Here is a 12,064-nt window from a genome sequence, read left to right on the forward strand (position 1 = left end):
CTTCAAACAGGAGATGATAACATAGAAGGTGAGGAAAATAAATTGCATTCATATCAACTGCCTGTGTTGTAAGACTAGGACAAATTAATCTCCAGTGACCTGTTTACTCCATTGATTTCTTTGGTGTTACATTTAGGAAGAACATGATCCATTATCTATTGCATTGCTAGGAAATAAAACAAGAACTATGATTAAATATACCATTGTAATGATTTGTAATATTGCTTTATTTTATGTACATGAGAAAATAGACTCTTTTATTATTGTGACTATTAGAGCACATCAAATCTTAGATGAAGTCTGCTTTCAGCAGAGGAGTTCTTTTTCCACTTTATGCCAAAATTATGCCTCATCGAACTATTAGTTCATCCAAGCTGAACAATGAAGACAAGGTGCTTTGATTTGAGGAACTAGAAGCTTTTGCTTTCTCCTTATTTCTCATTGAATTTCTACCTTTCCAAGAGCGGTGTTTCATCTATTAGGTTCATCTTTTCAAATCTGTGTTTCTTCAGAACAGAATTAAAAATCAATTTAATGTACATTCATCTTGTTTCAGAAGTACCCCAGAAGTAGATATTAAACCTAAACTAATTTAAAGAACTTTGTGGTCTGACCGTCATTGTAGTGAAGTAGCAGGTGTGAATTTTAGTATTATGTGACCAAGTTTAAACTTTTTTGTTTCTAACAGATATTTTGTGATCGTTGAAGTACTGAGCAGCTGAGAGCTGTAGTTCCAGGAACTGGGATGTATTTAGAGAAGACAAAAGTTTAATTATATGTCTTTGCTATTCAAAATTTTTAAAACATCACCTGTTTAAAGATTATCAGTATTATCGTTGTTGTGTTTGCAAATGTAAAGACATATGTTAAACAGTTTGTCTTAAGTAGAAGCTGACACGGTGCTGACAGCACTGGAATTCTGCAAGGCCTGGAGGAGAGAAAATATAGCAACTTAGTGTAACGAGTGTCAAATGTGAGAAAGTAGTAGCATTGCTCAAACAGCCACACTGCTGTAGGGAGCTTTCCTTCATACAGCTCCTTGTGTTTCTCAGACTGAGAGAGTGAAATTTCTGTGACATACTTAACACTAGGCAAAATATGCCGATAGATTGAAAGGTGACTGTAATAGTACATCGGTAAGTTGTGCATATTTTAAACTCGTAGGCAGTGGTTGGTGTGTTTCTTTGCTTATTTTAGGGAGCAGAAGGTTTTTCTGTTTTATATATGTATGTATGGCAGAAAACATCTAGTGTTAGTCCTGTGTCGGCAATGTTAAATAGTTAAACAATATGATGGCAAAGCAATCATTAAATGATGCATTCATATTAAACAACATAAAACATAAAGAAGGGGGCCAGCTACTCTTTGTGCTTCTGTTTGAAAGCAAAGGAGGTAGGCTGTAATGCTGGTAAGCCTTTATAATATCTGAAGTCTTCTTCCTTTTCAGCGCAATCCTCCCATGCTGGTGAATGATCTGTTTGAAGATATCAAAGATGGGGTGATGCTAATTGCCCTTTTGGAGGTTCTTTCAGGGCAGAAGCTGGTAAGAACTTCCTTCCTTCTGAAAATACATGATAATTGCATAACTTCCCTAGGATATAATTTTCTGCTATGTTTCAATATTGGAATACTGTAAAAAAACTGACTCCTACATAACAGAATAAGTTTATTCACAGAGTGGGCTATCTGGTTATAAAACCAAAAAAGAAATGATTACAGATTGACATTGTTGATTTTCTTTAATTTTCCATAAATTTCGTCTTACTAGTTCATAAAAATTGCTTATTTTTATTAATCTTTGCAGTTCATCTGGGTGTTACTCCTGTGACATAAACAAGATCTAAACAGCAAGATAATTCTATACACCTTGAAGAAATAGTGACATTTTTTTCTCATTAAATTTATAACTTTCCACCTGAAAAAAAATTTTTTAGTCCCTCAAATTCAATGAGGTCGTATATCTATTTACCTTGACAGCTGGTCTGCTACTGCAAAGAACCTTAACTGATGCCAAATGGCTTTTTCACAGCCAAGTTTTGCACAGGGGCCAAGGTGTGTATGCAGTAAATAGACTGTCTCTTGGGAGCCGAGCTAGTTTTGTGCATGTGATGTGAAAGAAAAAGAAAAGGGTTTAAGGACAATGGCTCTCACTTTTTCCAAACCAGCTCACAGATCGGGTGGTAGCATCTGAAAGAGTAGGGCAACAATCCATCTTTCAGCATTGCTCTCAGGTTCAGACATTACCTGTTCCCTCACGAGCCCGCAATTTGCAGGTCCCACACTTTTGCCCCTTTTTCATATTTCATCTCTGTTTTGGTTGCAGGTGCTACCCCAAATTAGGTAGTAATTCAGACTGCAAGAGTGATTTTACAGTAAGATGTGAAAAAGCTGTACTTTTGAAATATTTTCTGCTCTATTCAAATACACCTATTTCTGTTACTGTTCGTCTAAGACGGAAAGTCTCCCTCTTGTGGCAAAATAGAAATAGTAAAACAGGAAAAAAAAATTAGTGACGGCACCTGTTACAGTGAAATTCATTGAATTATATCCTGCCTATGTTAGTATGAAAGACAGCTATCACAGAACCAGACTGATGTCTAGTTTATTTTAAGGTCATATGTAGCAGAATATGATAGTCTGTAGTAACAGCAAGATGATTTTAGAGTCTATTGCAGGTCTTTGTTAATCCATTTGTAACTTTATAAACATGAATTTAAATGATAGTAGTGGAATATTTGCATTACAGTTGAAGATACAGCAAGGAACTAATTCCCCTGTAGAGTATTAGAAGCCTAGGATGTGTTCTCAATTTAATACAAAGAATTCTTTTTCAATGTACGTGTCTGAAGTTCAGCAAAATTCCTTGTTCAGTGAGACTCGGTGATAGCTGGTTTTTTTATACCACTGAGGTATTACAGAGAAAAATCTTCTAGGTAAACTGTCTTCACCGCAGGCTGATTTTTTTAAAAAATAACTACCTTGATTTCTCCTTTGCAAGCAAAAATAGTTTACTGAGAGGGTGTTGCCTTCTGTCAAATATATATCTGTATATATGTGTGTGTGTGTGTGTGTCCAAAGAGTAGTAGTTTATTTTGCAGAAGAAAAACAATTCTGTAATTTGATGATGTTTATGGGCTGAAGGCAACAGCTTGCATCCTGACTTTGTTATATATAATGTCTTAAAACTTTTTTATAATAGAAGTGTCACAGTTATATCCCCTATATCTTTTGGTCCTCCCTGTTAGTATACGCAAAACCAGAATTTGACTGTTCAAGGAATAATTTAACATGTAAATCCGACTAAGCTTTCTACATAGTCATTTGTAATAGTCTAGAACTGCATTTTTTGCTGCAAATTGGCTTAAATCTAATTGGACTTTACACTTCTTTCTCTTTAAGCCTTGTGAGCAGGGACGTCATCTGAAGAGAATTCACTGGGTTGCCAACATTGGCACAGCTCTTAAGTTTCTAGAAGGAAGACGGGTAGGTTTGGTACCACTTAATCCTGTTTCCTTCCTTCCTTCCTTCCTTCCTTCCTTCCTTCCTTCCTTCCTTCCTTCCTTCCTTCCTTCCCCATGTAGTGTGTCTAGTAGACCGGTGTGCTTTAGCAGGTAGGGTCTAGTTTGAATCCATCCTGAGGGATACATCTATCTAGTCTATCACCCCTTTCCTCCTAGAAGAGGTGAGGATGCTGTTTGGACAATAAATGCCTCTTCAGCAGCTGAGTGCAGTCCCTAGTCTGTACTTAAAGGTGAATGAAAAGAGCTTCACAGCCCTGAACAACAGTTTTGTGTTTGCTCTTGATTTTATATAGCGGGTTTCCAGCTGCTGATTCAGACACCTGCAGTCTTTTTTTCTGTTTGGGGGAGACAAATGAGGTCACCTGAAGTCATTCTCCTGCTCTTCTTTAAAATGTTCTCCAAGGTTTTTCATTAACCTCTGCCCATGAAAAAGCTTGCAGAGCATGAACACTTTAGCAGCCTTTCCTATTTATATCATGATTGCTGGCAAACTCTATTCCATTCCCTTGAGCACTATCTGCTTGTTAATTTCTTTATGACGTCTCTTTATCCCCTCCTTTACTACCTTTTATTTTATCATCTGATTTTAGGGAAATACTTTATTCAGCGTATAGATCAGCATTTAGGACTTCAGCCATGAAATCTGTTCCCATTTCTGTTGAAAAATTGCAGGTGACCTTTAATAGCTTAGTTTTTCCAGTACTTTTCTTATTTAAAAAAAATTATACTCAGGTTTTTCTTGCAAGGGAGCCTTAATCAGTGGTTGTTAAAATATCCTTTACAATAAAAGACTTGCTACTGGAGAACTGTGGTATTCTTTTTCCCTTATCTTTTATGCTTTCACCTTCTTTTTTCCTTATCTTGTTTATTCTTCAACTCCCTTTTCTCTTTCTGTTTCAAATCTATTAGAGCTATATCAAGAAGCTTCCTCATAATTTGAAATCTGTTATGGAGTATTTAATTAGCTTTCCTCATTAGTTGTGTTGTAGGATGTGCCAAAATTGTGCTTTCTTTGCATTATAAAATTGAATTAATGCATTTAAGTAATAATTGCTCATTTAAAACTTTTTTCTGTATCATCTTTTTCCATTTACTTTTCATGCTAGTCCATATACAGAGGATCTCCGGTTTGTATAATGGTTCTATAATTCTTTATTGTTCTTTCTACTTGAAATATTTTTTTTCTACTAATAATGGCATTCAGTGGTTTTAAAAATCTTTCATTACCTATGACTATACTTGTCTAAAAAGTGAAATGCATCATTCAATGATTTTTTTAATTAAGAAAATTGTTATTTGATTGCAAAAATGCATTAAAATATAAAACCTATTTGAATTGTATTTCATAATTGTCATAATTCCTTGTGTGTGATAGTAACAGGTTTTCTTTCCTATATAGATTAAGCTTGTCAACATAAACTCAACTGATATTGCTGATGGTAGGCCTTCTATTGTACTTGGACTGGTGTGGACCATAATTTTGTATTTTCAGGTACTACAGATTTTTATACTTCATTATAGCATGCTCAAATAATGGTTCAGTTAATAAATTCCTATAAATTGATGTAGTTCCAGGCATTCACTGAAGTTAAGTTACTTTATAATTAGCTGAGGATCTGATCCTATATAAAACAATGGTTGATTGGCAGGGATGCTTCACATTCAGTAAAATTAGATACTCGTCTTTGGAATTAGATCGGTCTGGGGCTAGAATGGAGTTCCTTCATCACTGGAATGTATTCTCCCACTTTCTTTGAAGAATACAACCGAGGAAAAAAAGAAAGGAATAGAACCCTCTGTTCTTAGTACAAATACCTTTAGCAACCTCAGTGATGATTGTGCTGTATGTCTAATTCCAGTACACTTGATGTCAGATAGTAATTATTTGCAACAACGCATGTAAACATGCTGATTTCACTTGGAGATGTAGATATTTGCAAGGACAAAAATTAGCTGTGAATGGTGGAGGTGGAGTGGGGTTTTAATTTGTAGAGAAGAAGTCATTTACATTCTGTTCAAATTGGGTGGGAGGAAAAAATGGCTTTCTAAATCCTGTCCGTATGAGTCAACAAAATGAGTCACTGCTTGACAATTAAAAAACAACTGATATTTTTACTTTTCTTTATGGAGTTCATTGGCTTTGTCTCTCTTCAGATGTAGCTTTAGTGTCTCAGGGATGCTATTCTAAGCATTAACCAGTACAATGCCTCAATGGTTCAGATCTCCTTCTCAGAAGAAATGTTAGCCAGAATGATATAAACATTTTTATTTTAATTTTTAGCTCATTGAGATAAATGGGGATTGTTGTGCTTCTTGGACTTACTGAAACTCTAGTTCTCTGCATCAGTTTTCCTTGGGTCCTTTTTTTTTTGAGTTTTTCTTCAGTTGTCATAGGCAGATACGTCATTTTAAAATTAATGAAAGAAAAAAATGCATGTGAACTGTGCTTCTCATTGATTGCTACTTGCCCCGTGCTTCTGAAATTTAGACCATCATCTGGGCACATATGTTGGCAGTTTTGAAACTACTTTAGCATACAGTTTAATAAAACAGAGCATGTTAATTATAGCTTCTGCCCAACTTATTTAGTCTATTGAATTAGGAAATCATTTAAGAAACTGGTAAGAATTAAGAAGATTTTCTGCAAACAGTCCATTAACGTTGTTCCCCACAGATTGAAGAGCTTACTAGCAACCTCCCACAGCTGCAGTCGTTGTCTAGCAGCGCTTCTTCTGTAGAGAGTGTTGTCAGCTCAGAAACTGCAAGTCCTCCAAGCAAACGGAAGGTGGTAACCAAGGTCCAAGGAAGTGCCAGGAAGGCTTTGTTGAAATGGATACAGTATACAGCAGCAAAGTAAGTAACCAACAAATAAACCAAATTTATATCTTAATTGCAAAGTTTTTCTTCAGATTCAATACTCTCTTAGTCAGGGATTGTCCATTTGGTCTGTGTTTATATAGCACCTCTCTGTGATCGTATTCTTTTTAACAACTGAGGCTGCTAAATGTTATCACTGTATAACAAGCAAGTACTAAATAACAATTTGCATTAATTTTACAAGCAATCACATCTTAATGAATGGGATCATCTTTGACAGAATTAGGAACTGAAAGAGGATTTAGATGTATTAGTATTAGTCCTGCTGCCAAAACGCTTGATGTGACAATGGAAGTCTTATACTGACTTAGCATTGCTCAGCTACAGAGTTCGTAGGAGTGCTAAATGCTGTTGAAAGGCAAGCGGCGAAAAATTATGAATATCCTTCTGCATTGTTGTGGCACAAGAGACATGTTACTACAAAAAATTGCCCTGGATATTCATTCTTTAATCCAAGTTATATTGGAGTTATATCTTGCTATCTCTTGTTAACTTACGAATCTTCTCCTTTATTTGGTATAATTATCTCACATTTGCTTTGCTTCCAAAAAGACATGAAAAGAAACCAGAAATTAGATCAAAGATACAATAATAGTCTGATGGTTTCCACAATAGGAAAATAAAAATCAAAGATGTAAAAGAATAAAATTAATTTATTTGTTCAAATTAAGGAATCACTGCTGTTTGAAGAGATCATTCATGTGCAAAATATGAAGGGAAAGTGGCCAATTATGGAATGTTGCCTCAGAGAAAAGAAATATAGTTGTAAAGATTCAGATTTTCTCCAGTTCTCCCTTAAATAAGTCGAATACAGTAGTTTGTGGTGCAGTATAGTCTAACTTGGCATTATTCCTATTACACTGTTGACAATAAGAGTCAGGCAACTGAAAGTGGTCAGGTACAATTTCCAGACATGTAAACAAACAAGATGCAAACAGAGAGGGAGGTTTGTAAATGGAATTGTCGACATTATGCGGAAGAGGAAGTCAAATGTGTTGAAAGAAGCTTGGAGGAAGGGTGGTGCACTTTGCCTAGTTTGATCACAGTGAGCTTTGAATGAAGCCTTCATTCAGAGTTACTGTTGCCATGAACTTCCTACTGGCAAGACTACCTTAGTGTCCAAGTGTGTCCTCAAAGAAAGTCTGCATGCTAAGATAAAGTAAAAGATGGTCTTACAGTTTGTGGGCCACCATACCTTTCAGAATTACTTTTTGAATAAGCAGTCAGAAATGTGATTCAGTTCTGATTGTTTTCTCATTATGTATTGTTATTTCTTGATAGTTCGTGTTTATTTTTCGGTGAGCACATGAGTATTGTAGGGGTAAAAAATTATATTCTTACCAAAAGCATGAGTAATACTATAAAGAAATTTGTTACATTTTTACCTCAACATCATTAATGTCACTGTTCATGCTTTCATTTTAAAAGATAACAGAGTAATGCGGACTTATTTTTTTTTCCCTATGGTACTAATGTACCTAACTGAACTTCAGTCGTTATAATGGAGGTAAATATGAAGTGCTTTGTATATGGAGATAATAGTGGATGGAGCTGTGTACATCTACAAACTGCGTGTGTGTCATACAAGAACCTCAACTACTTTAGTGTATTACATTTGTTCAAAACACCATTGGCTTATTGCCACTATCAAATCCACTGGAGATGAATAGAGTATGTACATGACAAAAAACACTCAGATCTTCATAGGCGGTAATGAACTTATGCAGTAGATGAGTGGACCTATATTTAACCTGATTAGCATTGCAGAAACAACAGGTAGTTTAGGTTTAATGATGGTCAGCCACTGGGTAGAGCATCCTTGTCTCCTCCCCTATTTAAGCTAGTCTTGTGTTGTTGCAAATCACTTTTTTGTCTTTCATATTCCTCAGGCAAGTTGGACTTGAAATAAAAGATTTTGGACAAAGTTGGAGGAGTGGCGTTGCATTTCATTCCATTATTCATGCTATCCGCCCAGATTTAGTTGATATGGAGAAAGTGAGGGGAAGGTCAAATAGAGAAAACCTGGAAGAAGCCTTCACACTTGCAGAAGCAGAACTGGGAATTCCACGTCTCCTTGATCCAGAAGGTACCTAATGCGTAGTTGAAAAGTTTCAACTACTTCCATGGGTTAAATCAGATGTACCAAGACATTTAAACAACATTTTATGCCATTCAGCGAAAAATTAATTACTGTGTTCTATACTTACATAGATGTGGATGTTGACAAGCCAGATGAAAAGTCTGTCATGACCTACGTAGCCCAGTTTTTGAAGTACTATCCTGATCCTCATCATGTGGTGACTGATGCGCAGGAGAATGATGTAAGTTTCTCTTGCATAACTATACAAATCAGTTTATAATGAGGGGGGCTTTATAAATACACTTTATAGCTCTCTTGTACTGTATTGTATTTCATTTTGCTGAGCAGTTCTAGTGAAAAGCAAGCACGATAAGAAAACAGAGAAAGGTTAGCTGTGAATGAAGGAACTAGTATTGCAGGTGTTCATTAGCAGATGTAGAAAACAGAATGGTGATCCGGCAGCGATTATCCTGTTTTCAGCAGTGGGAGCCAAAAAGAACACAAACAGGTATTATAGATAGTAGCAAACCAATGGAACCTAAAGTTCCCTAAGAATTTTTCAAGCCTAACGCTGATGAGATAGTAATAATTTGTTACCTGAAACAATGTGTCACTCCTGTTTCTGTCTCACTGTGTTTCTGGATAAGAACATGAGTAGTCCAAGAGATTGCTTAGGTATAGTCTTCGAGTTTTTAGGCTTGGGACGCATTTACTATTCTGACATAGGTTTCTTTCTGTGCACATTGATGTTTGGCTATTTGCTCTAAGGAATCATTTTCAGTTGTGTTTTTCTTGGGTTTTTTTTGTTGTTGGTGGTGGTGGTGTATGCTCTAGTACATTGGCTTTGCACTAGATTGGCTATACGCAGTGGTGCCAAGTGCTCGTGACTCACTTCCTAATCCTGATCATTTGCTTTCTTTATGGCAAACAGAGGAAACACTGCTGAGACAATCTGCCTAGCCCCCTGTAAGAGAGAAAGGGGAAGCACTTTTTATCCGTGTTCATTTGCATTCCCTACGGAGCTATAGAAGACCTTTGAATCTCTTTCCCTGTGGCTATGTGTGGCTAAGGCAGCTGTATCTTTGCTGTCCAATTGCAAATTGTCCAGTTTCTGAGTACTGGAATTTTTCATTTTCCTTGCTGTCACATTGGTCTGAGGACGTGTGTGCTGATGCCGCAGCATCCCACTGAGCAAGGGAGCTGCTGAAGTAGACAGTGTGAGCACTGAAGCCTTATGCTGTGGCCTGTGGCAGGCGAAGGCCATCCTGTCATCTCCATCTACCATGGCACAAAATGCAGTTTCTGCTGCCAACAGCTTCACCAGGTCTACTGCCTGTGCTGTGGTTGGATTTTGAGGAACAGCCTCACCACCTTCTCCTGAGCTTTACAAAGAGACGGTGCAAGTGAATGCAGGGCTCATTCACTCTGCCTCTGGCTATACCCACAGAGACAATAACACACAAGCTCTGAAAGGGAAACTAGAGTTGCTTCCAGAATTCCCAGTAAAATACTAGGAAATGAAACAGCACAAATTCAATCAGTTTGACATGCTAAGTTCAAGACCACTTCCTCTTTCTAGATATCACTAAGATATTCCAGTAGCAATCCAGGTGAATTTTGGTAGAACTGCTGGTCCTCTGCGTGTTGCACTGCAGAAATAAGTAACTCCCAGATCTGAGCAGAAAGTAAGAACTTGACATTGCACTAAATATCTAATGTCATCATTCTTTGTTTCCTTATGGAAGAATTGTATTCCTCCTCAGCACCCCTGACTGAGTCGCTGGCAGTTTGAGACAAACTCCACTTCTCCAGTGGAGTCTCTGGTCAAGAGCAGCGATAAGGCCCTCAATTTTTTCTTACACAAATTCTGATAATCCATCTCTGGAGAAATTCTCATCCCTATCAGGAGCCTGTGTCAACTCTATACCTCTCTGTCCTAGTTCTGTCCACCCTAACTTCCAGTTTCCTCACCTCTGGTGATGTTACAAAATGATGATGACGTGGTATGTGAAAAGTTGATGGTACAGAGGTCTGGATGGATCCAGGCTGGTAAGAAATGCAAAAGTATTCCAGGACCTCAAGTAGTCACTGGCCATAAAGCAGTGAAATACATAGTAAAACCAGCTCAAAGCTTTCATCTGCTTAGGACTGAAGAGATATAAGCTTTCAAATAGCTAAACTTTTGGTGTGCTGTGGTCTTTTATTACTATAAACTTTTTTTTAAAATGATATTTCTGTCATATATCACAAAGAGAAGCTTGTTTTGCACTCAGCTGCTTTACTTATGACTGTCCAGGGAGAATCTGTCAATAGATAATTGAATTTCTCGTACTTGGAACTTATATTTTAAAATATCTGGTCTGTGCTCAGGAAAATCACAATGATAGATTTGGCAAACTATCATGTACAAATTTCAACAAATATTGGGACTGCAGTATACACAGTTCTGGATGAGAGTGGGAGAGAAGCCAGGAGTTAATGCAGTTCATCCTGTTGACTGCAGGATACCTAGATGAAACAAGATATCTGGGTAATCCTTGGGAAAATAAGAATATCACTCATATTACATAATACTTATGGTGCGATTCTAGTGCTGAAAATCCAATAATACAGTTTAAAAATATACAGACATAAGAACTGTATTCGGTATTTATATAGCACTTAAAAGGAAAACTTCTTAAAAAAAATCTCAGTCAAATGTTTCATAATGAAATATCTTTTGGAGTTCTTTTTCACTGAGTGTTTTCATGTCTTTTAGCCCAAAATGTTAATTGCTTATGGGTTGGTGATAATTAGGCAAAGGATCATCTAAACTACTGGGTTAAGTAAGACTGTCACAATAGGACATCCAAATTTATAATGTTGCCAGCAAGTCAAGAAAGGTTGCAACCTGGTGAGGAAACACTTGGAGCACTGTGTCCAGCTCTGGGCAATTCAGTACCAAAAACTGGGATGTATTGGAGAGAGTTTGATAAAGGGTCACAAGGGTGGTGAAGGCACTAGAGCGTTTTTTCCATGAGGAGGGGCTGAGAGCTGGTGCTGTTCAGCCTAAAGAAGAGAGGGCTCAGGGGGATCTTATCAGTATGTATAAACACCTGAAGGGAGAGTGCAAAGAGGAGAGGACAGAAAGAACCAGACTTTTCTCAGTGGTGCCCAGTGACAGCACCAGAAGTGATGGACACAAATGGAAACAAGGGAGGTTCACTCTGCAGATCAGGAAATGCTTTTTCACTGTGAGTGTAATGCAGCACTGGTACAAGTTGCCCGGAAAGGAGTCTCCATCCTTGGAGGTATTCAAAAGCCATCTGGATATGCCACATCCAATGGTAACTGGCTCTGGATGTCTGTCCTCAAGCAGAGGGTTTGGAGCAAATGACCTCCAGAGGTCCCTTCAAACCTCCACCGTTTTGTGATTCTGCAATTCTGTGATAATGTTTAAGTGCGTAGTTGATGTATTTAAGATTTTTTTTTTTTTAAATGAAACGATGATAGAGGTCTTCTTGCAATGCAAGAGGAATGCTTTTTCTAAATGGCATCATACACAACTTGAGATTTAAATTCCTTTAAAAAAATAGAAAAGTGGATT

General features: G+C 37.1%; 1 protein-coding gene across 1 annotated transcript in view; it reads left to right on the forward strand.

Moving 5' to 3' along the window:
* SYNE1 (spectrin repeat containing nuclear envelope protein 1) overlaps positions 1-12,064 on the forward strand; it is a 320,695-nt gene that overhangs the window by 64,942 nt on the left and 243,689 nt on the right. The window contains exons 5-11 of the mRNA XM_054062229.1: positions 1,448-1,543; positions 3,400-3,483; positions 4,628-4,648; positions 4,921-5,013; positions 6,196-6,374; positions 8,288-8,484; positions 8,610-8,719. Of these exons, the coding sequence (XP_053918204.1) occupies positions 1,448-1,543; positions 3,400-3,483; positions 4,628-4,648; positions 4,921-5,013; positions 6,196-6,374; positions 8,288-8,484; positions 8,610-8,719 (780 nt within the window). The remainder of the gene's footprint in view (positions 1-1,447; positions 1,544-3,399; positions 3,484-4,627; positions 4,649-4,920; positions 5,014-6,195; positions 6,375-8,287; positions 8,485-8,609; positions 8,720-12,064) is intronic.

The sequence above is a fragment of the Cuculus canorus genome, chromosome 3 (assembly GCF_017976375.1).
Source record: "Cuculus canorus isolate bCucCan1 chromosome 3, bCucCan1.pri, whole genome shotgun sequence".
In the NCBI taxonomy this organism is placed as follows: domain Eukaryota; kingdom Metazoa; phylum Chordata; class Aves; order Cuculiformes; family Cuculidae; genus Cuculus; species Cuculus canorus.